Here is a 25,429-nt window from a genome sequence, read left to right on the forward strand (position 1 = left end):
CCGCCCCGGGGCTCAGTGCGGCGGCGGCGGCCGCCATGGCGGTGTGCGCCCGGCTGTGCGGCGTGGGCCCGGCGCGGGGCTGCCGCCGGCGGGGGGCGGCGAGGGAGCAACGGCGGGGAGGGGACGGCGACAGTGAGCCCGACACCGACACGGAGCCCGAGGTGGACTCCGGGGTGGCGGTGGCGGCGGAGGACGATGAGGAGACGGAGCGCATCGAGGGCTCCAGGCCTTCGGCGGGCCCCGCTGAGGCGGGCCGGGCCCCGCTGTCGCTGCTGGAGCTGCCCCCGGAGCTGCTGGTGCAGATTTTCGGTTCGCTGCCCGGTACCGACTTGCCCAGCCTGGCTCGGGTCTGCACCACTTTCCGCCGCATCCTCCGCACCGACACCATCTGGCGGCGGCGCTGCCGTGAAGGTACCGCCCTGGGGAGGGGGCTACGGGGGGCTGGGGGGGCTCGGATTTGGGGGGTAGGGTCACGGTTTAGGGGTGCTGAGGGGGGGTAGAAGGATGTGGGGGGGTTGGGGAGTCCGGTTTGGGGGTTTTGGGGGGGGGTAAGGGGGGCTGGGGGAGCCTGGTTTGAGGGTGGGGATTTGGGAGAGGGATGAGGGGTACGGGGGAGGTGGTTGTGGGGCGGGAGCCCTCAGGGGGTGTGAGGATAGGGATTGGGGTTTGGGTTTTGGGGTGCAGCCCCCGAGGAGCAGGAGGCTGTGGGGTGTGAGCCCCTGGGTAGCAAAATGGGGGGGGGTCCCTGGGATGAGGGGTGGGTAGAGCCAGGCTCTGGGAGACGTTGCCTTCACCCAGTGGTGCCCTACACAAATCCTGCAGACGGGGGAATTTTGGGTTAAAGGGATAGGGAAGGAGCAGACTCTGCAGACAGGCTGTGCTGGGCGTGCAGCCGGGAGTCTGGGGAGTGGGGGCTGCGTAAAGGGGATGCGAGGAGCCCCCTGTGTCTGCAGGAGGCGGGCAGGCTGGGTAGGGTTGCTCGTCCTGCCCTGCCTCAGGATGTGCTGTGCTGGCATCCCAGGGGCTCCTGCTCTGCATGTGCATTTCCTGGGGAGCATCTCGGAAGGGTGCTGCATTAACACAAAAATTAGGGGACATGTTGTGTCTTGGTGTGTCCTGCTACCATTAGGCTGCAATTCTTACTCTTTACTCCTTACCTTTACCTCCCGTCAGCATGACTCTGTCCCATTCTTTAATCCAGCGGCTGTTAATCCCACCTCCAAGTCCTGTCCTGCTGCGCTCATCCATCTCTCTTCGTAGCCTGGTCCTGCCAGGTGCATCTGCTGCCAGCTCCTGGAGTCACACACATTTCCTTGTCATTTCCTTTCTGTTTTTAACACCAGGAAGGGCATGAGGATGAAGAATGTAGGTATGGCAGAATGGCTGTCTGCTGTAGGCAGTGGGATGTGCTCAAGTGCATTAAACCTTGCAGGGAGGAATTCTTGCTTTATCAGCACTATCCAGGAACCCTTGGGCAGTACAAAGGCTCTGCCTAGACAATGTGCACCAAAGCATTCTTATTTCTTCGTTCAGCATGGGATGATCCCAATAACTTAGCATTTTGTGGAGCCCAGCTAATAAAGCAGCATCCTTCTTCCCTTGTACTCCTCTGCTAATGCAGGTTTGTGCACTCGATGAAGGGTTTTCAAAACTTCACCAGTTCTCAGTGCTTTGCACAGTCCTGCACACATGTAAGTAATTGCCATCGTGGCAGTACTGTGTCTTTGAATGTGTGCATTTGTAAGTATAAAATTGGTCACAATTTCAGGAACCTATTTTATAGTTAATTTCTGTGCTTGTATTTCAGTGGTACTGCTGCATACTCTCAGCTAATTTGTGTTCAAATGCGTGCAACTACCTGGGGAGTTCAGTTACCTGGGTACAGATATGGACTTATTATAAAAATGTAAAATATTATATAAATACCCCTTTAAAATCTAGAAATCCTGACCTGTATTTCCATATAGCAGTACGGCACTGACTATGTGATAGTCAAACAACAGATGTAATTACTTACCTTTTATAATCTCTTACAAAACCAAGGCACTTCCTACCTAAGGACAGTTCTTAATCATATCCCTGTTTCTCTCTGAGTTTAGTATGACGTGTCTAGTTGTGAAGCTGCAGGTCCTAGAAACAGAGCGAGAGCACGAGTGCCAACCACCTTGTACCCTTGTCTCGGGCAGGAGCAGCGCTGGGTGCGAGGGAAGGCCTGGCTGTTGCCCAAATCTGCTGGGGCACTCAATCCACTGAGAGTTGGTGCCCTCCTCTTGTGCTGCCCTGCGCTGTCTCAGTTTTAGAATACTCCTGCAAACGTGTTGTGGCTGCTGCAAACACCCAGAGGGCTCGTCTGGAAAGGGAAGGAGTGGCTTGTGCTGCTGATTGTAAACCAAGAGAGCGCTGGGACTAACCAGCAGCAGTTGTGTAACACTGGCGTGGCTGTGTTCGGACTGTTGTCCTTTTATCATTGCAACTGCTTGGGGTAAACAATGTCTCTGAATTGCTTCTTTGGCAGGAAGAGAATTGCAGTGGCTTTCATGCGTCCTATAAATAGGAGGCTGCTGATCTCTGCAGTGGGAGCAGAATTAAAGCACGCTTCACCCCTGCTCGTGGCCTGACCTACCTTGATTAACATCTGAGAGTTGATTTTAATCGGTAACCACACCTGGAAACAGCCCAGCTGTTCACAGTAACCAGATCCAGAACTTGCCTGAAAAGGCTTTGGATTGTCCAAAGCATCTCCATTAACTTCTGAACCTGCTGACAAGTGTCAGCCAAAGGTGTTAGAGACGCTAGCCTTCAGCAAGCCTTATAGACAGAGGTTCCTGGGCAGGAAAATCTGGTTTGTATCCTCAGAGGGGCTTGCTGGATGGAGTTTAGGTCTTACAAGACTCTGGAGAATCCATGCAGGAGTGTAGCATGCAACTGCTCCCACAAGAGGAACTCTTTCTTGTGGCCTTAGTAAATAAGAAAGTGGCTTTTATGAGTCACGAGGCTTTAAACTCCCTTCGTGTGAGGTTAACGCATTGCGTGGTGTTTCCTTGGTGAACCGTGGTAGGCTTTTCTTCCTCTTTTAACATGTTCTTTGTCAAGGAGCTGTCTAAAAGCCAGAGGTTTGCTGTTTCTCACTGCCATGGCAGTGCACAGCAGTCATCCTGCAAAGGGTCTCAGGTCTGTTGCTAAGATGTAGATCTGAAGCTCCCCATCTCTTTCCTTTACAGTTTCCACAGATGCTGTTGTTTGCTGCAGACCATGACTCCTTTTGGTCAGCTCCTTGTTTGCAGTTGCAGAGCGTGTCAGTGGTAACTACAAGCCTTCCCCTGGGGGAAGTGTTTGGGAAAGCATCCCGTGTATTTTAATCCAATAGTTCAGCCTTTGGAAACAAGAAGCCGGTTCCAAATTTGTCCCCCCGGTATTTCAGGGATGCCGTCCTGAGAATCTCCTGTTTTCATGGTGGCTAAAATAATCCTGTAAGTTTCTGTGCCTTCTGTAAGCGTGCATTTATCCGGGGCTAATTAGAGTACTTGATTAGTCAGGGCACAGTTGAAACCCAGCAGTCCTAAGTGTGTCAAGCCCTTGCAGACATCCTCATTTCCTCTGAGTTACAGATGTCCACGTGCAGTGCTCGGGGCAGCTTTCTGGCATTGCCATGCTGAGAAGACACAAAGGAAAAGCAGTGGTTTGATCTTTGGTGTGAGTACAGGCTTTCTTCCCTACACTGGTTGACAGTGTTTGTTTTTTTATATAAAAAAGAACGTGTTTTTGGCATCCAGGGAGAGAGGACTACTTGTCCAACAGCTGCTCTCAGAAAAACTGTGTATTTATTTTTTTTTTTTTAAGATAGTGAAAACACTGCCTATGTCCAGAAGATTGTATCAGCTCGTTACACGTGGGGGCTACCTTTCCACGTCCTTTAAATTCCAGCACACGTGGCTGTGGAAGCAGCACCCTGTCACCACGTTTGGCAGGTCTTCCAGGAGCCCGTTGCAAACCTCGTAAAGCAGACTTTGCAGCTGGGCAAGCAAGGACTTTAAAACCAATTTCCAGCCCCGTTTTTGAAGCAGGATTAAGCAGGCAGTTTCTAACCGTATAAAATTCTTGTGTGAATTTCTGTGGCTGTTAACTCCTTAAAATACTCAGTGAGCTGCAGCACCGAGGTGTTTCTTTAACAGAAATTCCTCTTCAGTGCAGTTAAGCCTTAGGAAGCACGAGTCCTTTGTGGCTTTCTGGGAAAAGGCTTTCTTCTTTATAAAGAAAACCTCACCAGTTCTATTTTTCTGTAACTCTTGAAGCTCTACCTACCAGTAATTCTACGTCCCTCTTGTCCTCTGGATTAAAAAGAAAGGGCCAGCTTTCTTGCTGAAGACCTTCAGAATTTTTGTAGGCGCTGGGAGCCGAGAGATTTATTTTTCTCATCAAGCAGCTATCATGATGTTAACAGCTCATGAGTCAGAAGCACTGAGCTGCTGCACTTACCCAGAGTTAAGCCATCAGTCTGGGGTTTCGGCTGCTTGCAGTCAGGTTTGCTGAGCAAAACAGTAAGGCCTAGTTATTGCAAAAGGAGATGAGTGAATATTTCAAGTGAGATTGTTTTCTAATGACACCTTTTTTATAAGCCTTGGGTTTAATGTCAAATGGTGTGGAACAATATCGATGTTTGTCTTTTTTTTTCCTTGAAGGGAGCTTGAACAGAACACCGAATCGTTCCAGGAAGGATTTCAGCTGCAGAACTTAGCAAATGCGACTTTATCGGGGTTCTTGCTTTCAGGAGATTTCCCTGCAGGTTGTCAAGGGCATGAGGCTGGGGCAGAGCTCTCCCCTCAGCCCCGTTCCCCCTGCAGCCAGTTGTTTCGAGGTGCCTGCTGGAAGTCAGTCTGTCCTCGAGCTGCGCTGGGACTGCAGCTGAAGTGATTTACAGATCTAATCGGGAAAATGCTGCGAGGAGTCAGGACCTTCTAGAGGAAAGCAGAATGTCACTGTGCTGGTATTGCTGTCGGCAACGTGGAGAAGTGCCATTTGGGCAGGATCCTCTGCGTGTCTCCTCCCTTTCTGATGCAGTATAAATACCTTCAGTGACGCTGACTTGAAGCGAGCTGCAAGGCCTGCTGCAGAAGGCACGCATCTCGCAGGTGAACATTTGTTTACATGGAAATTGCTGGCTGTTTACAAACAGCAGGCTATCACCCTGCTGCTGCTGTCACCTTAGAAGATCTCCGGCTTTCTGATCAGCTGAGGAAACATACTGTTCCCTCCATCCCTTTGATGTAATTCCCAGACACATGCCCGCTTGTGTCCGGAGGCAGGCTGGCGGCTGAGAGCCTCGCAAAACCCTGCAGGAAGGGCAGACAGGGGATGACTGCAGGCTGGGTCTAAATTTCCAGCCTCCAGCAGAGCTCTGCTTCCCCAGATCTGCAGAAGGGCCATGCAGGGTCAGCTGGCAGTAGCCCAGCACTAAATAGCTTGTTTGTGCTGGGCTGGATGTGCTTTCCTGCAGGCTCGGCTGTCTGCTTGCTGCCTAATTGTGCCTCCTCAGCCCACCTTGGGTTTGGTGCACGTAGAGCTTCCTCTGTGGCAGTCAGCAGGACTTTTGCAGTGGGCTTGTGCATCTTTTAATAAAGGGCAGTGCTTTTGTGCCTTCTGCCTGCTGTTTTATCGAGCTTGCTGCTTCCCCAAAGCAATGTCACGCAGGACGCGCGTTCCCCGGAGGCAGGCTGACAGTGAGCTTCGTGGGTGCTTTATCATCGTGTCCCACAAGCGGGGTATTTATAGACTGAATGAGGCTGAATTCATTCAGGGAAACTTCTGCTGTGCTCATCTGTGAAGATGAAGTCCCAGTTTGCAGCAGGTTAGCGGTGTTTGGCAGCCCTGCTGGGTGGTTGTTGATTCAGGGCGGCTCAGCTGAGGATAAGCTCCGTGTTTAATGGTTTGATGAGGGTCTCACAGCCCTGCTTTCGTATCAAATGTCTGACAGGTGTTTGGTATTGCTGGGGGAAGCTGCTGTTTGATCTGGGGGATGGATGTCTTTGATGTCAAGGAGGATAGCTTGCCGTACGGAGAGCTAATGGGGTTGCTGCAGCGGCCTGCTTTTTGTTGCTGATGATTTTTTGGGATCTCCCTCCTCTCATTTCCTCCCTCTGGTCTTCTAACGATTTCTTGCACTGAGTGCTTGCTTTTTTTTCTTTCCTTAGAGTTTCTTAGAAGTTCAGTGACTTCCTGAAAACAAAATGAGATGATCTCATTTTCTGCTTCAAAGTTGCCTTTAAGGTCTCTGGATTGCTTTGTTTTGAGGGCGTTCTGTAAGCAATCAAAGTCGTTCGAGCGTACAACAGACCCATCTCAATCTGATCAGCTTTCCAGTGTAACCATATTTGTACACGCTGATGCCTGTTTTATGTCTCCGTTTCGTTCTTTTTAAAGTCTGTGACCTTTTCCTTAGGATCCTAATAAGCTGTTTTCTCTGTTGGGTTCCTCGGTGGAAGTAAATAATTACTACACACGACCATGATTTGATCTAAATGAGCAGACATTCCAAGCTATAACGAGTACGTCTTCCACATTTCACACCCTTCCCAGACTAGGTGTAAGCTGCTGTAATTTTGTGGTGTTTGTGTGTTCCTTATGGTGTGTTTGTGGCGAGCATTGCTTGCAAAATGCATTAGGCTCCCGATCCCAAACTGCAATGAAATTACATCCAGCTTTCCATTTTCTCTCCAGAAGAGCAACGAGATCCTGGCCTCAGGTTGCAGCTTTCAAGAATGTACTAATAAGATCCCGTTTTTGCTCAAAGAGTAGATGTGGAGGTCCTGGGTAGCAAACATTTTTGTGCCTGAGCTATGTTACCTGTGTTGTTGCAGAATACGGCGTCTGTGAGAACCTGCGGAAGCTGGAGATCACCGGGGTGTCCTGCCGAGATGTGTATGCCAAACGTAAGTGGTAGAGCTGGCGCAGATCCGCGTGTCCTTGCTTAGTACCAACTCTGAAACCACAGACATGTTGGATATTTAGTAAACTTTGACAGAATAAGCTAGTCAGAATTACCTTCTAATGGCAAGGGCGTCTGTAAAGTTAACATCTTTGGGATTTTATTTAATACTAAGAAATGGGATATCTATGGCCCCCACTCCTTTGGTAGGAAAAACGCATGGAATTTAAGTTCCCTATAGAGCATAATGAAGGTTTCTCAGTCTTTCCAGTTTGTTTTATCCTTTTCAGATCTTGCTAAGGATTAACTGATACTTTTCATAGCTGCAGGCTGCCCATACCCTAAAGTACCAAAGTCTTGATCTCAGTGGAAGGATGCCATTATGCTAGCAGAGGGAAAGAGCAGTCAGTAAAGGGGTTGAGCGTGACTTTGGGCTGCTCCTGAAGGAAGTGTCTGTGTTTTAGGGATGGCTGTGAGTGGGACCCCAGCTCCTTAGGCCTTCTGCAAGATAAATACACAGTCCTACAGTGGGGAGCAGGGTCATCAGAGAGGAGAAACTGTCTCCCCATCCCCAAATCTGGTCCTTTGCAGTCAGAAGCTGAGCTGATGGCTCTGAGAGCTCCCGTGTCAGCACTGTCGGGCTGTGTTATCTTGGTTGCACCACCACGAATTTTGTAAGGGTCTGTGGTCCTTGGGATAAAAAGGGAAATTTAACCTGTGGCACTTGAACTGTGGCTTCTGGCTGTTGAGATCAGGTCCTGTTTTATGTAGCAAAAGCAGTAACTGTCCCGAGTTGTATCACGAGAAGTCTCTGTGGGCTTTTCAGAGCCAAAATCCACTTCCACATGTGCTTTATTTGCTGAGCCTTGAAGCAGCGATGACTTCAAGCATTGATCTTCATGCTGGGAGGGAAGAACTTCTAGGTTTTAATCCCATCTTTGTTAGACTCGCTGAGCATCCACAGGCAAAATTACTTCATCGCCTGCTGCCTTTCTTTCCCTGTCTGTGCACGTGAAAGGGAGCTGCCTGATTTGTCTGCAAAGAGCTGCACTTGACACGAGGACCACCTCTGCGATAGATTTCATTGCATTTCTGAAGAAGAACTGTGCCCTTACCCGTTCAGCAATCCTAACTAGCTTGGCTGCTAGCTAGGAATGGCCAAGCACTACTCAGGGTGCTTGGCAGCTCCTTCTGGCTTTTGGGGGATGCACTGTCTTGGCTCTCCTGCTCAGACTCAACATTTTACCTTGTTGCAAACAATTAGTGGTTTCAGAACAGCTTCCTGCTGGTGTGGCCCCATTTTCTCTGCTGTCCTGTAAACCTCTCTAATTGCAGAAGAGTTAATTTGGGGCTACTGGCAGAACTCACACAAGCTTTTCTGCCCACTGAGCATGCTTCTACAGGAACTAGTGTGGGAAATGAGGGACTGAGCTTAAGTGTTAGAGAGCATGATTAATGCAACACCTAGGCTATCATCTATGTAGCTACTTGTCCTGAGATGAGACTGGGGGCCCTGATTTCACTTTTACTTCCCTGGATGCCAGTTGTAAATGTTGTCTGAGGGAACCTTGAACATACTAAATTGTGTGTAAGTAATACTATCTGTCTGGGCTTGAGGCTGGGGCTGATGGAGACAAATTGGTGCACCACAGCTGGAAGTAAAGCCAAAAGGGAGTTGGCCCAGCCTGCTCACAAGGTTACGTGCTGGTTACGGTGGAGCTGAGTTCTCTGGTACTTACCCTGCTGTGTCTGTTCAGGTATAAACCCACGGGTGAAGTCGGGGCGTTTTATGAAAATCCTTCCCGACTACGAGCACATGGAGTACAGAGATGTTTACACCTGCCGTACGTACCTCCTGCTGGTTGATGCTTCCTGCACTAAGCACACACGAGATGCTGCATGGAGTGTGACTTTTTGCTTTATAAGCAGATTATTTTGGGGTGGATCTTGGGGCTGTACAGAGGGCGTTGTTAGCCAGTTCTTTCTGCTGCTCATGAGTGGAGTGGTCTGACCCTTTGGAGTGAGGAGGGTACACAGTGAGGTCTTCTTTTGAAATGCTTCAGGTTAAAATATTGTCCTGGCCAGGCCCAGAAAGAAGGGTCAGGGAAGAACACTCAGTCAAGGAGCACTCGCTCTGCTCTTTGTGCATTGCCCCTTTCTTAGAAAGCATTCAAATACACTGGTCAGGCCTTCTGAAAGCAAGCCTAAATAAACTCTGGACTGGCAAAAAGCCTCGTCTCGATCCAGATGAGCTGCATTCAGGCCCACAGCCCTTCCTATACTAATTCCATCCCTGCACACTGAATCCTTTCAGCCACCACCCCCCTCGCTAGGAAACACTGTTGGTATTTCGGAGATTGTGATCTGCATTCTTGATCTCAGTCAAGAAACTACTGTGGGTCAACTGTTCTTTGCCTCCTGATTCCGTGTTTAGGGCAGATTACCCAACCTTTCAGTCTGATGCTCAGTCCTCTGCAGGAGTTGGAGGGAGCAGTGATCAGATTAAATCCCTGGAGGAGGCCTGGAGTGCTTGGTGTTTGGAGGGGGTGTTCAGCTTTCCCCTGTTCCGCAGGGGGAGGGTAATTAATAAGTTCTGCAAACTCAGGTTACTAATTCACTGCTGCTTGGGAATGGAGTTTTTCCACACATGCTAACAAGCGGAGTGGATGCTGCTGTTTAGACTTGCCTGTGCCAAAGACAGCTGAGCATGGGCCACACAGATGATCTCCAGCAGCCCACGATGATGGTGTTTTTCCTGCGAGTCACAGCAGATGAGCAGCAGCAGTGCTCAGCAGGAATTTGTAGTTCTGGCAGTCCTGCCCGTCAGCACCAGCCGTGTTCAGGAGCTGGGGGGGATGGAGAGGCTCCTCCAAAGCTGCCCCTCAGGATTTGGGCTTCCTTTGTAGGTTGCTACCCGGGTAATTGCTGTGAGCGTGCAGTTTGTGGTGGCCCTGAAATGGCATTTTGTGCTGTTCCCTCAGCTGTGAATTCTTCAGCTGCAGCCCCAAGCTTCTGAAGTCTGACCCTCTTTCCTTTAGGGGCTTGATGTATTACTTGGGGAACAGCCAGTGCGTTTTACGATGTGATTGCCTGTTTCCCTCTTTCCCCACCTGTGTGTTAAGTCTGCTGCCAGGATTTGGCGTGTGAGTGCTCCCCAGTTCGTGTTCGTGCAGCGTTAGGTCAGCTCAGATCACTTTCCTCGGGGTTTTCTGTGAGGGCTGACACTTTGCTCCTTCCACTAGCAGGGCAGTTATTGCTGGCTGGGGGGCTGTAACTGCTTGTCTTGGTATCTTGCTGCATCCCGGGAGCCTGAGTTGCAGTAAGTCAGGTCTTCTCCAGTCAAAGCGAGCCACCTCTGCTTTAAAAGCTGCAGAATTCATTGAAAAACCCTGTTTTTTAATTTTATTTTATTACCCTCAAACCTGGAGACAGGTAATGTAATAAGATCTAATTAAAACAGTAGCATATGAAAGCATCTACTGTGCTCCTGTTTTAATAACCTGTTCCGGGGCTGTAACCTGTCTGTTCATCCCGCTGGTGTTTGTGGTGTGCCAGCTCTGTGCTGCTTGCTTGGACCTGCTCTGCATCTGCTCAGTGTCACTTCCTTGCCCTGTGGTTGACTCTGGTGGCCAGCACAGGCGTCGGACCCTTCCTAAGCAGCCTCCTGCGGCTGGGAGCTTGGGCATTCACTGCTTTTTTTCCTAAGCCCTTCTTCCCCAGCTGGATTCAAGCTGCTTTTTCATCTGGAGAGCTTGCAGGGCTGTGCGGCAATGTGGATAACGCCCAGGCTGGGTGGGGGTTGCACTGAAGCTTCCCATGGATGTATTTTTGTTCCATTTGGCAGGACGTGGGCTCAGAAATTTGGATAGGCGAGAGGCTCCTTCAGGACTGAGAAGAATTGGAAGTGCACATAGCAGAGGAAAGCCTTGGAGAAAGACCCAAGCGCTGTTTTCTTTCGAGGAGTGGGGAGGGAAGCAGCTGTCAGATCCATCCATCTCCTGCCACCGAGTGCCAGAGCTGGAGCTTGACGGGTTGTCCCTGCTGTGGATAGAGCTGGAACCCAGAGGCACTACAGCAGGAAAAAAAAAACAGCCAGAAAAATGGAGTCAGGCTTTTGCTTTTCCATTTGTTCAGGCCTTTAGCTAAGTGCCAGCCCCGTAACTTCTTTCCTCTGGAGGCTGCGCAGCTCTTCCAGCCTCCTCCACAGCCCCAGGCTTGCAGGTGCCGGGGCAGCTGGTGAGTTGGGTTGTGCGTGAAGCAGCCACGATTCCAGACCTGTTGTAGCTCCTGGAGCCGTCTGTTTGCTCAGAGGGAACAAAAACAGGGCTCACCTTGCCAGGCAAACACTTCCCTGCTCCTGCAGAGCCCGCTGGCTGCAGCTCCCAGGGGGCTTCAGGCAGGAGCTGGGGGAGAATGAGGGAAATACTCCCTGCTTTGGATAGCTTAGCATCGAGTTTTCTGCCCTAAAAATTAAAAAAAAAAAAGCTGGGTTTTATCAGCTCTGTGGACAGGGTGGAGCAAGCAGATTGCGGCGGGTGGAACAGCTTTTACACATACCAGTTATTAATGTGTAACTGCTGCAGCGAGACCAGGAGACGGGGAATGTGGTTCGCCTGCTCGCCTCCGTGCTGTTTGTGCTGCAGTTGGCTTGCTGAGTGAAACCAGGCCATCGGTCCTAAATTGTTTACTGCACTGGAAAAAGTTTCCTGCGGGCCAGTTGGCAGCAGGTCCGGACAGCCCTCCCTGCTGTCCTAAACCTCGGTGGAAGTTCTCTGCTTCGGTGCAATAAAAACATCCCCACGGTTCTTGCTGTCCTGGGTAGTTAAAGGAACCAAGCTGCACTGAATCTCAGCTCTTCCTGTAAAGTGATGTGACACAAAACCCACTGCTCAGCCTGTTCTGTAGGTTAAAAGTGGTTGCTGTGGCTTTCTGAGTTGGCCATGAGCAGTGTTGTAAGGCCGGTGTGGTGTCTCCTTGCTGTGTTCTTAGAAATAATGTGCACCCTGCTGTCCCCACACAAAATGCCAGGCTGTGTATCATCCTGTATGGAGGCTGCTGGTCGTTATATGGACAGAATTCATGGCTGTGGTTGTTAGGCGTGGAGGCAAGCAGCATCTCCAGGCTTTTGTTAGGGTAGTTCTGTAGGCTTTAGATCCTGTTTACTAAAAACTTTCATATTTGACCTTCTTTTTTGGCTGCTTTTAAGGACACAACGCTATAGACAGGTTTGTCTCTGCAAGGAGGGGAAATTCTTTCAAAATACTTGAATTTCCCTGTCCCTTGCTGCCTTTGTGTCCTTATTTTCTGTTGTTTTGCAGTCTGAGACATCGAGTGTGTTTTTGGTAGCTGGAGGTGGCAGATACTTTTTGTTCTTAGCTCTGGGTATGGCATGTGATTTGCATCAACAGGACCGTGTTGCAAAAGCTTTCTGGTTGTTCCTGCTGAGGTATCTGGTTGTGTCAAGTCCTGGAAACGAAATCCTGCCCCTGCAGCGGGGCAGAGCTTCAGAGAACCTCAAATCCGTGTGAACTTGTGGGAGGCCTCAGCTGAGAAGCTCCTCGCTGCGGCTGGGTGTAACCAGCTTTCACTTCCTTCGTCAGGGCTGCTGGGGGGGTATTTGGGCAACGTTGTGTGCGGTTTGTGGTAGCCTGCCTTTTTCTTTCTTTTCCCTAAATCCTGATTTCCTTAGCTCGATGTGCTCACTTCAGTGTCTCGCTGTTCCCTAGTGCTGCACCGGTACCGCCACATCTTGGGGTTATGGCAGCCGGACATCGGGCCCTATGGGGGACTGCTGAACGTGGTGGTGAGTACCTCGGTCTGGGGCTTGGGAGTAGAGGCCTGGGAGCCTTTTGTGTGCCACTCTCTAGTCCTGTTTGCCATCTGCGTGGTAGCAAGAAGCCTGAACAGCCACCACTCAAGCTCATGACGTGTTCCCAGAGGTTGCTTCTCGGATCCTTTGATCATCACCACCTTTATGCATTCAGTCCTTTTATTTTTCAGCTGCATGCCACACAGCCACAGGAACAAACAAAAACAGGAGGAATGTTTCAGGGCAAGGCTTCATTTGGGCTAATGCTGATATTCCAGAGGCTGGCATGGGAAGCCATTCCTTCTGCTTTGACTACAGCAGAGACTTGAGCCCATCACTTTCACCTTTTCACCTACAGCTGAGCATTGTGCAAAGGGTTTTGCACTTGTGTTCCTGTGGTTTTCCATTTTTTTAACCAGCAGTGCCTAAGCCTAATGCATCAGATAAAGCAGTACTGATGCAAGACCTGTGGAGCCTGCCACTTCTGGTGCTGCTGGGGAGAGCAGTTAATGAACAACATTTCTCTCTGTATTGTTGAGAGCTGGGCAAGAAGCTTGCCTGAAGCCCTTATACTTTGCACCAGGGCTCAGTAGGTGACAGGTTGAACCGTAACATAACAGGGCCAGTGCAGCTGTGGGGTTTTGCAAGGGTCAGTTCTGTGAGCTGGTGTTAGAGTGGCCAAGTGCACCAATGCTTACATGATTTCATGACCTTATAAAGGCAAGCGTGCCTCTGTGGCACTGCTCTGCTTTTGTCTCACGTCTTGCTCTTTAGAAAACATCTTTTTCTCTGAAATTGTAGGGCTGGAGGGGAAGGATTCTGTTAGGCATGCAGGAAGAGGGCTGGCACTTGTACCTCTCAGCAGAGGGGATTGTTGCTTCCTGCGCTGTCTGTGAGTAACGGAGCCAAATAATTCCTCGTCCAAAAGGCACAGATAATCATGAGAAGCAGAACTCCATGTGAGTATCTGCCAGCATGAGCTCTCAAACCAATTAGAGCTTGACTTGCTGTGTGGTCTCTTCAGTGCAGTCTCCCTCTCCGGATCCTGCGCTCCAAGCATCCGTCACAAAGTCCTTTGCGGTAATAAAAGCCTGATCATTTTCCGGTGGTGCAGAAAGCCTCGTAAAGAAACCCTCTCCCTCTTCACCGAGGGTGTGCTGCGAGTGCATATGGTCTGGTTTAATTGCTGGAAAGCAGTTTGGAAATGCAGCAAGCTGTTCTGCAGCTCCTGCCCTGATTGAAGAATAGACCCCGGACTTGTTTGCTGCAAATGTCACAGAACGTGGGCAATGCTGACGTGGTGTGACTTGTTTTATGTCCCTCTGCAGGTAGATGGCCTGTTCATCATCGGGTGGATGTACTTGCCACCTCATGACCCTCATGTGGATGATCCGATGAGATTCAAACCTCTCTTCAGGATTCATCTCATGGAGAGGAAATGTGCGACCGTTGAGTGTATGTATGGTCACAAGGGGCCTCACAATGGTCATATCCAGGTGAGCTCTTCTAGCATTTTACACCTCATGTATCCTAGGGGCAATGTGTGCACACACCTTGGATCTAGAAGTAGATTCAATATAAAATACATGTTTTTAAAAGGATGTGGCTTCACCACCTTGTTTTATGTGTGGGTTCCAGCTTTGTCCTCATTGTGTCTTCCAAGTTGTAGGGGCTGCTCCCTGTTCTGAGTTTGTTCACTGTCCATTAAGGCTGTTGTGCTTTCTGCTGTAAGACTGGAGCTGGGTGGGGGCATTGATAAATGTTCTTGCTGAGATAAAGGATACACAAAGAGGCTTTGTGTAGCTGCTGAACGTGTCCAAGCAGGGATGCAGACCTGGTTGGTTTTGCAGCACTAAGATGAGACTGTGGGAAGGCGACTTGGCATCATCCGTTCAGCACAGTGAATGCTTTGAAAAGCTTCCTGAGGGGTTGTTTCCTCTTCCTTAAAATAGAAAGCTCAAATAGAGAAGCAACTTGAAACTAAGGAATTTCATTAGAATGCGCTGGGGTTTTATTGCTTTTATTTCTCTATCCTGGAGCTGATGCACTCGATATCACTTAATGGTATCTCTCCTGTGCCAAAGTCAGTAACACCTGTTTTGTAAAGCATGTACTCTAAGCAGTCTTAGCTACATCATCCCTAGGCATCTCTAATCAGGTCTGTAACCTAAATTCTCCTCTGTGCTAACTACAGATTGTAAAGAAGGATGAATTCTCCACGAAATGCAACCAGACAGATCACCATCGGATGTCAGGGGGAAGGCAAGAGGTAAGAGTGCTTTGCTAAGAGCCTGGCTTAAGGCTGCTTGTATGCCTCCTCTCTGAAGATAAAGCACTGCTGCCTTATCTGAGCTCTTAGCTAATATTGGGATCTGAGAGATGGTCCTCAGGGTTCCAATTTCTGTTTATCTGAACACATTGGAAAACCCAGGTTCATAGCCTCAGGCTGATTTACTCTGAGCTTTTTTGTTTGAGTGGAATTGTTTGTGACTTGAATCAAAACTTAAATCTGCCACACTTAAAGAATTGCAGGGTCTTGGGGAACCCTTTCTGTTTGTGCCAAGGGGCAGTTTAAGGTCACAATCTATGAGATCAGTTCATCGTTACACCTGCAGAATGCCTGGGTGGAGACCCTTGCCTTACCTCAGTGCATGGCAGGGTGTCAGGATGGAAACTGTCAGCTAATAAAATCTTCCAGGTAGCAGAATTTTCTGCCAGGAGCCCAGCTAGCTAAACATGACACGTCAGTTCCTCCGAAGATGTGCTGTGAGGTGTCTGCCTTCTAGCAGGAAGCAGCTGGGTGGAAGGTTTAGTTCAGTGTTTGCTGGTTCTGCAGCAGATGAGAAATGCGTTAATACTTCCAAAGCGCTGCGTTAAGTATGTGTGGCATTATGGTAATTGGAGGATCTGGCTTTAGAAGATAAAGCAGGTTCGGGATATCACTCGGCAGGCTGCTATCTTAGCGTAAGCTGTTATCGTGCTAACTCATGTTAGGGTATTAACTTGTCAGAGCTGGTGCGGAGGTACTTCGGGAGACTTTTTCGAAGGACCCTTTGGATTTAGATGCATTGTTATTATATCAGCAGGATTTAACCTCCTAAATCTTCAGTGCCTTTCAAAAGCTGCCCCTTTTATATTCAACGTGCCAGGACAGAGCAGGGGAGTGGGCTTCTGGGCACACAAACGGGTTTCTGCAAGGTAGGTCAGGACATAAACAGTAGATCAGCTGCTTCGCAGTAACAGACGATGCTTATGCTTTTATTCTGAGGAGACGCACTGGCTCTACCTGAGATTTATTTGAAGGGAAGCATATCTTTATTGTGTAGGGCCTTGCAGGTGTAGGGCAGTTACCCTAATGGCTGTGTTAAGCATTTTGTTCCCAAATCCGGGCACAATATGCTGTCAGAGCACGTGCTCTCTCTGTGGCTCACCTCATGAGTTGTGCTGCTGTGGTGAGGTCACTCTGGGGTACTGCCCCTCTTTCAAATCCAACACCTGTGTCTTCCTGCAGGAATTCCGGACGTGGCTACGGGAAGAATGGGGTCGGACTCTGGAAGACATCTTCCACGAACACATGCAGGAGCTCATCTTGATGAAGTTCATCTACACCAGCCAATATGAGTAAGGGCACCAGCTCTTTTTAGGGATTAAGGCTGCTGCGACTGCGAGACCACATTAGATCACTTCTTCTGAAAATGGGGTGCTTGCAGTGACCTTTAACAGCCAAAGGAACATCCCTGTGTAGTTTCTGTGTCTGCAGGCTCTGTGCAGAGATACAGTGAAGCACAGTCCCCTATTTTTGGAGAGATTAAATGTAATGAAATCAATAATAATAAAGTTCTGAGTTCTTTAAAATAGCTATACGCAGTAAGATGGTTTTGAGCCATCTAACAGTGCTTAATTTGAAGACAGAGAAAATATCTGTGATCCCAAGGGGCTTTTTGCTTATTTTCCTTGTTAGTAAACAGTATGCTTGGTAGTGCACTAGACAGAAATTGCACAGTCCCTGAGAACTTGTTTTATCTTTAACTGTCACGCCAAACTTCTAATAGCAGCCACCTCACTGTAGCACATATTTAAATCTGCTTCACTCCTTGCTTTTCCAGAAATGCCAGGGAGTGGGGAGGTTTGCCGTGACCTTGCTGCAGAAGCATCCTGGTGTGCTAACAAGCACTGATAGAGGGAAGTGGAGGGTTGGTGTGTTTGCATACATCTGAGTGAAATCTGTGAAGCTCGTTGGCAGTGCTGAAAACACAGATCCCACCTCTGACTCAGTGACGACCCAAAGCAGCATAAAGGAGCAGACTGCAAACACGTTCTTCGTTTCCAAGGGTACTCCTTTAACCTTCCTGACCTTTTTTTTTTTTTCCACAGCAACTGCTTGACGTACCGACGCATCTACCTCCCTCCTAGCAGCCCTGATGACCTTATAAAGCCGGGTCTCTTCAAGGGGACGTACGGGAGCCATGGGCTGGAGATTGTCATGTTGAGTTTTCACGGAAGGAAAGCCAAGGGGACTAAAATCACCGTGAGTACATTTTCCTTTTGCTCAGCTGCTGACTAAAACGTTGTTTTATTGATGCCAGGATCCACAGGAGAGAGGTCTCTGGAAGGTAATCAGGTGTTGCCACCCCAAAACCTGTTCCTCATGGGTGTTGGTGGCACCAGTGAATCTGAACATGTGCAGCATAGCAAGAATGAACTCTGCAAGGTTTTTCATGCTGCTACCTGGCTCTCTCTCCTTGTTCTGTCCCTACCAGCTGCTTTCTGAGAGCAGCTGGTAGCAGGTCGCTGGAGATCACTTGTGCATCTGAGGAGCAGGTACCAAATGTTAGATGCTCTTCACTGAAGCCAGCCAGGCTAGTGAGCTCCTTCCTCTCTACAGAGGGGATTTGTGGCAAAATGCAGATGCTGCTTTGACTTTTTCATCCTTGCAAGTACAGCCAGACTTGTAGCATGTGATGTAAAATTCTCTTTCTGGGAGATGCAGACAGTTCAGGGAACAATGAACGAAGCCTGATACCTTTTGTTGCCGATGTGGCGGTAGTGGAATAGAGTAAGGCTGCAACCATCCTGCTGCTCCCTTTCTCCAGGGAGATCCCAACATCCCAGCTGGGCAGCAGACCGTGGAGATCGACCTGGCGCACCCTCTGCGGCTCCCTGACATTGAGAACCTCCGCGATTTCAGCGAGCTCTCCCGCATCGTCCTTGAGGTCCAGGAGCAGGTGCGGCGCGAGGAGCAGGAGGAGGAGCAGCGGCAGGAGGGAGAGGACCGCTCCCAGCAGGCTGCCTCCCAGCCCGCTGCTCAGCCCCAGGGAGGAGGAGAAGGTGCTGAGGGAGAAGAGACTGCAGCTGGGGCTGAGGGGGCAGCCCAGGACAAGGCGCCAGCTTCCCAGCCTTTTGTGCTGCCCATGGGAGTCATATCAAGGAACGAAGACTATCCCCGGACCTGCCGAGTTTGGTAATATATATAAGATAGCCTACTTGTGCCAGTTACTTTTTGAAATGGAAAGAGTGACCTTTGAGGCACGTGCTGTGTTTGTTTGTGCTTTACCTGCACGCAGATCTCCCAGCCTGTCATGCTCAGGCTTTCCTCCTCTGCTGTCTTATCTCCTATGCTCTTGTTTGATCCTTTCTTATCGTGCTCTCATCTCCAGTTCCGCTTCCTTGGTAGATCTTTATCCTGTTAACTTCTCAAAATAGCTCCTCTCCTGTATTTTGCCTTTTTTGTTTTCCTCCAAGAGCCGCCTGGCTCATATGTTTGGAGATCTGTTGGAGCTGCTTCCTGTTCCTGCGTGTCATTTGTGTTCCTTGGCTGTGGGAACACGGTGCTCTCTCCCACCCCTCCCTGGCGTCTGCTGCCGGCTCTGGAAGGTGCTGAGCACCGCAAGCAGTTGGTGCAAGTGCTCAGAGAGCCTCGAGGAGTGAGACCTGGAGTCAAGGTAGCAGCACGCTAAATGAAGTGTGGAAAAAGAGCCCGAAAGCTGAGGCTCAGGCAGGTGACCTTCAGCCAAACATCTGTGCTGGTGGAAAAGCCTACCAAGAGCTGGTTAATCCCAGCAGGCCCCTGCTGTCACAACCAAGCTGTGTTTGAATAAAACCCAGCTCCACCTGCTGCTTGCTTGGAGGTTAGACTGACCTTTACTCCTCGCCAGCTCCTGGTAGATTTTTCTTTTTTTAGATTTTCTTTCTCTCCCTTCCCCTGGGTTTGTCACAAGGCTTGCCTCTCTGGTCACCCTCTCCACATGAGTTTCCTTTTCTGTGAGGATTTCTGGACCTAGGTTGAATTTTGAGTCCCAGAAGTAAATCTCAGCTGGAATACTGGGCTGAACTACAGAAAAAATCATCCATGGGGTGCAGGTGCTGATCAGAAGGCAAAAGCCTCAAGAAGGCACAGATGAATGTACATAGCAATGCAGGGTTTTCTTTTCTTTGTATGGTTCTGCAGTGTTTTTTGTGCTGTGTGACAGAAATGGGTGATTTTATAAACTCCCTGCTCTGTAGCACCTGTCAGCACGTTTGGCAATGGCTTCGTCTTAGTTTTTATTAATTTATTTATTACTATTTTTATTAAATATTAGGTATTCATGGCTGTTGTCAACTCTTTCTTGCTGTTCCTCTCTCCCTGCAGCTTTTATGGGACGGGGCTTATTGCTGGCCACGGCTTCACCAGCCCCGAGCGAACCCCGGGTGTTTTTGTTCTCTTCGACGACGATCGCTTTGGATTCATCTGGCTGGAGCTGAAGTCCTTCAGTCTCTACAGCCGGATCAAGGTCTCCTTTCAGAACGCCGAAGCGCCTTCCCGGGAGGCTTTTGATGAAATGCTGAGGAATATTCAGTCGCTGGCTACTTGACGGGTGATGTGTGATGGACAGGGCTAGGGGCTGCGAAGGCTGCTGCACTCCCCAGCCAAGATGGGATGGGGATTCCTCGTTCTCGGTACCTCTGAAAAAAAAAAAAAGCATGCACTTTTAATAAAGCCTTTTTACCCCAAATGTACACATCCCTGTTAAAATATCCGTGACTGCCCTTTCCTCCCTGTCACCCCACACTGCTCCCCAGCAGTCCTTGGTACCCGGTCTGTAACGTAGCTTTGTATAGCTGAAGGGATCCTGCAGAGGAGGACATTGAGCTTTGTTACTGCAAAAAGAATGTGCTGCAACAAAAATAACTCACGGTCAGGGGTGGATCAGAGAACATCTAATCGAATGGATGGACACAAACCCTCTGCTGTGACCATTAGCAGTCTCCCATGAACGAGCCCTCCTTCAGGGAGGGGACTTTTTGAAGCCTTTGCTGTGCTCCTGGCCAATCTGTCCTGCTGGGAGAGCTGCTTTACCCTCGTGACAACCTGCCTGGTCCCCTGCTGCAGGCTGGCTGGCTGCCTAACGAGCGATTGCATCGGTGGTGACAAAGCACATCCTCCTCTCCAGGAACCTTTCTCTAGGTGCAGCGTCATCAGCAGGGGCTGCTTTAGTGTACCTGCATCCGTGGCTGAGTTATCAGAGTGGGTAGTTTCCTTCTGAGAAATTCCCCCAGCGTGGCAGCGAGGAGGTTGGCAGTGCACGTGGCATTGTCCTGGCTTTTCTGGAGCTTGGTGGCCGTGCTGTCCCTGCAGCTGGGGGTCTCCCTGAGCACAGAGGAGAGGATTCTTGTTTCTTGGAGGTACACAACTGGAAATGAGTGTAAGCTGCAGGAGCTGATGCACTCAGAACTGGTTTTGTACCTGAAAAGTTCTTCTTAGATCTTGTAAAATGGGGCTGAAAACCTAAAGGAGGAAAAATAAAGTGAAGTAAGCCCGAATGCAGCCTTTTTGACTCCTGCCTGCAGTGGGTAGCAGCAAGTGCCAATGTCACTGGTGCTGACGTGCCCCCAGCTAGGTGTCATTCTCGTGTCAGGTTGCCTTGCACAGTCTGAAGGAAAGATGAGGAATTTGTACATTGCTGTGGCTTGTTCTGGTGCTTCTTACGGTCGGTGCTGACAGGTTGGTGCTGCTGCTCCGCTCACAAGACCCTTCTGTTCCCTTGCTAGTTGTGCTCGTTTCATCCCCGATGATTGCTCCTTGCACAGAAAGCTCCTGGGCTTAATTTCTTTCCATGATGCCCGTGTTCTCCGTGGCAGATCTGAGCTCTGCTGGGAGGTGTGGGCTGCTGCCGAGGGAGCCACGTTCCCCACAGACCGGCCTTTGCAGCAGTGTGCCGTAGGAAAATCCTGGCTAGTGCTAGTCTGCAAGCTGTGAGTTGTGCTTTAAACCATCTCAGTGCGTTCTGTTGTTAATCCTGTGCAGGAAGAGGTGACGGGGTCCTTGTGTGAGAGCAGCTTGGAAGGAAGGTCGTGGGTGCAAGTGGGAGAAAGAAATCCTTTGGAGTTCTTCTCTGGCTGTGGGGGTGAACTACACGTCTCTTCCTAATACCAGCTGCATCGGTTTGTCTAACAAAACCCCGTCTTTACATCTTCTGCAGGTTTGGGTTTATAAATGTGTCTGTACACGCCTTGTGGTGAGGATTTGGGCCCCCTCTTACGGAGAAGCTTCGGCCGCTGTCTGGCTCCGCGGGCTGCGAGCAGCTCTTTATTCGCGCTCTCACAAGGGCTTTTTGCCATTTCTGGCTCTGAGTGTTCCCTCAAGCTGTGTGAGAGCCGAGTCTCCAGCAGGGGTTTTGAGCAGAAGGTCACGTCAGTCACAGGATTAATTCCTGTCTCTTTGGATACGGTTTCACAAGCCTCTGAGAATCTGAAGGTGATTTCGGGCGCTTTTTTCTTTGCTTCCTGCTGCCTCGTCAGCAGCAGAAATCCTGCCTCTGCGTTCCAGGTGAGCAGCTGAAGTGCTATTGCCCTTCTGGTGAACGAGCTCTGAGGAATTGGTTTTGTGCAGCCTGCTGGAGGTGTTCCTGGTGGTGTCAGCAGAGGGAAGAGTCGGCTTGGATCTCAGCCCAGCCCCACGCGGGGCCAGGAGAGCTGCAGGAGGGAGAGGCAGGGTGGCGGTTCTGAGCCTTGGCACACGGGCAGAGGTGAGCTGAAGCTGAAATGGGGCACCTCAGCCTCTTGCTCTGGCTGATGAGCTGTGTAAGGGAGAAAAGCACGTGCTTAATGCCGCAGACACAAGTTTCCAGCTTCGTTATGCAAATCAGGGATACCTGAAGACATTAGGAGCCTGTTTAGCACACGGGTGGCTGGTTTATCTTGGAGCTCGGTGCCAGGCTGGTGCAGCCAGTGAGAAAGCTGTTTTGGGCTCTCCTAAGAGAGCCTCAGGTGATGAGAGAGGTCCTTTGGGCAGCCGTTTTAATCACTTGTCCTAAAACCATCTCTGCTCCCATTGCTATTTTATCTATGGTCCTGATTTGTGGGTTCCTCCTTCCTTCAACATCCCCGCTCACCTGAAAAACATAAAGATGAAAATGAAATTTTACATGACTGACTTAATAATCAAGGTTTTGGCTTTCTCAGCTTAAAAACCCAGCCTGTCCTGATGCGCTACAGGCGCTTGGCCGGAGCCCTGAGTCCCAGCCCTGTAAGTCCAGCCGTTTTTGTTGCTCTCCTCCCTGAGCTTGCTGTGTCGGGTTTGCTGAGCGTGCAGAGGTGTGGGTGTGATTCCCCGCCGTGCCATCAAACGCTTCTCCAAGTCGCAGCTCACCTTTTCCTTTCTATCAGGAGCCTGCTGGAGGTGCGAGCCCTCAGGCAGCAGATGGCAGGAGTGCTTTGCTCAGGTCTGTGCAGGGGGAGGACCTGTCGGGCTGCTCTCTGCACGTCTTGTGCCTCTGCTCTGCTTCCAGCTCGTCACTCCTGGACCTGTTTGCTGGCAGAGGTCAGGATCTGCCTTCTGGAGGCCAGACCTGCTTGTCTGCCCCGGGGAGGAGGCTTTGCAGAGGCAGGGAGTGCTGCGGGAGCCGCTCAGACGTCAGCTCTGCCTTTGTAGGAGCACCTTTGTGGTGTGCCGCCTGGCCTCAAAATGTCAGTGTGCCAGCCCTGATTAGAGGCAGAGCTGCTAGTACACGCTGGCTTTATTCTGTCTAGAGCAAAGGCAGATAAAAAGAGCAAATTTGGTATTAATGCTTCTCCGTTCCTTTCCCTTCCCCTCTTCTACTCCTCAAAGCCTTGCAGGCTTTTGGGGGGGGTATTTCAGGAGCCGGATTTTCTCCGCTTTGAGCGAGGAAAGCTGGCAGGATGGTGAATCTGGAGAGACTGGCATAAATATTGTGTGCTCCTGCGCCTATGATGGGTCCTTTGGATCTGTTTGTGTCAGAAAAGCAGAATGAGGCCACGGGGAGTCCTGACTTCAGCTCTGGGAGAGGGGAATGAGCAGGAGGAGCAAAATTTTGGCAGCTGCAGGTGAATTGTTAAAATGGGCAGGATTAGCAATGTGCCCAGGTTCGTGGTGGATGCTGCCAGCCGAGCAATTCTAGCAGCAATTTCTGCTGCTGCTGTGCCCTTCTGTAGAAAAACTTGGAGACAATTGTCTTTATATCTTGATTCCAGATGCTGGGGAAGGTGGAACTCACCTTGTCGGGGTTAAGAAACCTCTTGGTGAAAGGATTTGGGAAGAAAAGCCTTTCCAATTAGGTTGCAGAGCAGCCTTGCCCAAATAACCACAGCAGGACCTAGGGCTTAATTCTAATTTAGGAGCATTAAGCAAGTGACTGACGTGCTCGAGCTGCGCGTGCTCTGTTGCCAAAACACGGGGGTTTGGCCAGCTGGGAAACAGAAGCATCAAAGATCCACCCAGTTTGTTTGTGCTGGGGCTGATTTCAGAGCTATAAATACGCCGTGATCGAGCGCTGTGGTTGCAGGAGACCTATTTCAGTCTGCACGGGCTCGCCAGGTGTTTGTTTGGATGGAGGAGGATGGACAGAATTACTTCAGCTTTGGCTACCAGCCTCCACGGCAGCCACTGAGATGGCAATGAAGTAGGAAACTTGTGCTGGGGAGAAAGCAAATCCATGTGGAAGCTTGCTAGGAGGTGTAAAATATAGGGGAAAAAAAAAAAAGCAGGCAGCTCAGTGTTTGCTTTCAGAGAAGGACGGCTTTGTATTGCTTTTTATTAATAAAAAATGAGTGGGACTTCATGGGAGTGTTGGGTGTTGTGTGGAAATGGGTGGTATAACCTCGGCTTGCTAATTTAGGGGGTGATGATGTATGGACTGTCTCGTGGCTGCTTGCTCGGGTGGCCAGCAAGCTGCTGCTGCGTTCAGCTGCCCGAGGATGCCCTGCTGGGACATGGACATGGTCAGGCTGTGCAGGGGGAGATAAGCCACCACCACGTGAGTGCCACCGACCTTTTCTGTGCTGAATTAAAATGTAGGACTCCGGTTTTCGCTTGGATTGCAGCCTTTTTGATTTTTCAAGAAGAGCACTCGGATCAGCTGCGTTCGTTAGCTCAATTAAAGCAAGCTGCACTTTTTTTTTCGTGGACTGATGCTGCTCCTTCCTCTGAGCAGGCGTGCCCTGGTGGTGTGTATTTGCACTCAGCGCTTCAACGTGACACCAAGGGACTAATCTGGGCACCTCCAGCAGGCTCGGCGTGCAAACAAGTCTCTCCGAAGTGGCTGTTACTAAAAATGAGGAGGAAAGAGCAGAGCCCTGCCTCGCACGGAGGGCGGCGCAGGGGGAGAACGTGAGCTTTTCTGTCCCAAATGCCATTTGACATCCAACACCTCCGCTTTCGTGCCCCAACCCTCTGTGTGGAACACGATAAGAGGAGTTTAAATAGCTCGCCTGCCCTGCTTGTTCCCCCAGCAGAGGGCTGGGGCTCTGCCTGCCCTTTTTTTTTTTGTTGTTTGTGGGTGTGAGAGGAACGGGGCTGTACGAAAGCCAGACGGGACTTTGCAACGCTGGGCCTGCTTCATCCCAGCTATCAGAAAGCTGAGCAAAACGTGTGTGTTACTTTTACACCTAACCATTATAACCCCAGGAGCCTTTTCCAGTTTCAAATAATAATAATAAAAAAAAAAGGTTTTGTGAACTCATTTGTGTGCTTCTTTTTTTTTTTTTTTGTTTATTCCAAATAAAGGTTTCGGCTGAGTTGCGCCTTCCTGCTGTGCAGCACCCTGTCTTCTGTCTCCTGATGAGTTAATTTCTCCCTTGTTCTTTTATTTGGTGAGCAGCTAACCTGACCTCCAGCACACGGAGGGCACAAACCTCAGCTGCAGAATCCCACCTCTTTCCTAGTCCTTTTTCTCTTTTTACCCCTACCCCAACCACACACAGCTCCTCTCCTGGGGTCCACGTGGTGCCCAGCTCTCCCTCCTTTTCCAAAACAGTGATTATGCTGAAAAAGCAGAATTTGGACTTGCTGGGGAGTTGTTCACCCTCACGCTGTGGGTCTTGTGTCTGGGTGTTCATAAAGACATCTGGAGGAGCCCCCAGGTCCGTGCATGTGGCCCCAGTGCTGCTGGCAGCGTTTTTCGGAAGCTGGGAGTTGTGCTTCCAGCCTCACGGCTTGCCTCTGCCAGTAAGTTTCTTGGCAGAATTGTTGAGAGCAAGTTTTGGAAACGGAGCACCAAACTCTCAGCTCTTGAAGTTCACACGTGGGCTTTTCATGTGGAACTGGCTCTGCCCTCGCGATGCCACTGCTTAAATCCAGGCAGGAGGGCTGGGCTGCGGGTCCTTGAGTGCAGTCAGCTGTGCCTGTGACCTCTCCCCTTTCATTTTTTGGACCCCATCCTTTACATCAAGTGTTCGAAACGCGACCCCGCAGCCTTTCA

At 50.0% G+C, this 25,429-nt stretch overlaps 1 protein-coding gene across 2 annotated transcripts; it reads left to right on the forward strand.

Moving 5' to 3' along the window:
• On the forward strand, positions 1-24,691 carry FBXO31 (F-box protein 31). 2 transcript variants are annotated; one of them, XM_068693010.1, is made up of 10 exons: positions 1-411; positions 6,855-6,926; positions 8,680-8,766; positions 12,649-12,725; positions 14,060-14,227; positions 14,926-15,000; positions 16,243-16,352; positions 17,106-17,259; positions 17,825-18,192; positions 19,363-24,691. In XM_068693010.1, the coding sequence occupies exons 1-10, from the start codon at positions 36-38 to the stop codon at positions 19,583-19,585; spliced, it is 1,710 nt and encodes a 569-aa protein (XP_068549111.1). In that variant the 5' UTR covers positions 1-35; the 3' UTR covers positions 19,586-24,691. The 2 variants fall into 2 exon arrangements, with proteins under 2 accessions (XP_068549111.1, XP_068549112.1); XM_068693011.1 differs by lacking the exon at positions 8,680-8,766.
• Positions 24,692-25,429: the final 738 nt, after the last annotated feature.

The sequence above is a fragment of the Anas acuta genome, chromosome 10 (genome assembly GCF_963932015.1).
Source record: "Anas acuta chromosome 10, bAnaAcu1.1, whole genome shotgun sequence".
NCBI classification, from domain to species: domain Eukaryota; kingdom Metazoa; phylum Chordata; class Aves; order Anseriformes; family Anatidae; genus Anas; species Anas acuta.

Coding starts and splice junctions, on each gene's coding strand:
- FBXO31 (XM_068693010.1), top strand. CDS start 36: ATGGCGGTGTGCGCCCGGCTGTGCGGCGTGGGCCCGGCGCGGGGCTGC. Junction 6,927..8,679: donor CCGAGATGTGTATGCCAAAC/GTAAGTGGTAGA, acceptor GTGTCTGTTCAG/GTATAAACCCACGGGTGAAG. Junction 12,726..14,059: donor GGGGACTGCTGAACGTGGTG/GTGAGTACCTCG, acceptor GTCCCTCTGCAG/GTAGATGGCCTGTTCATCAT.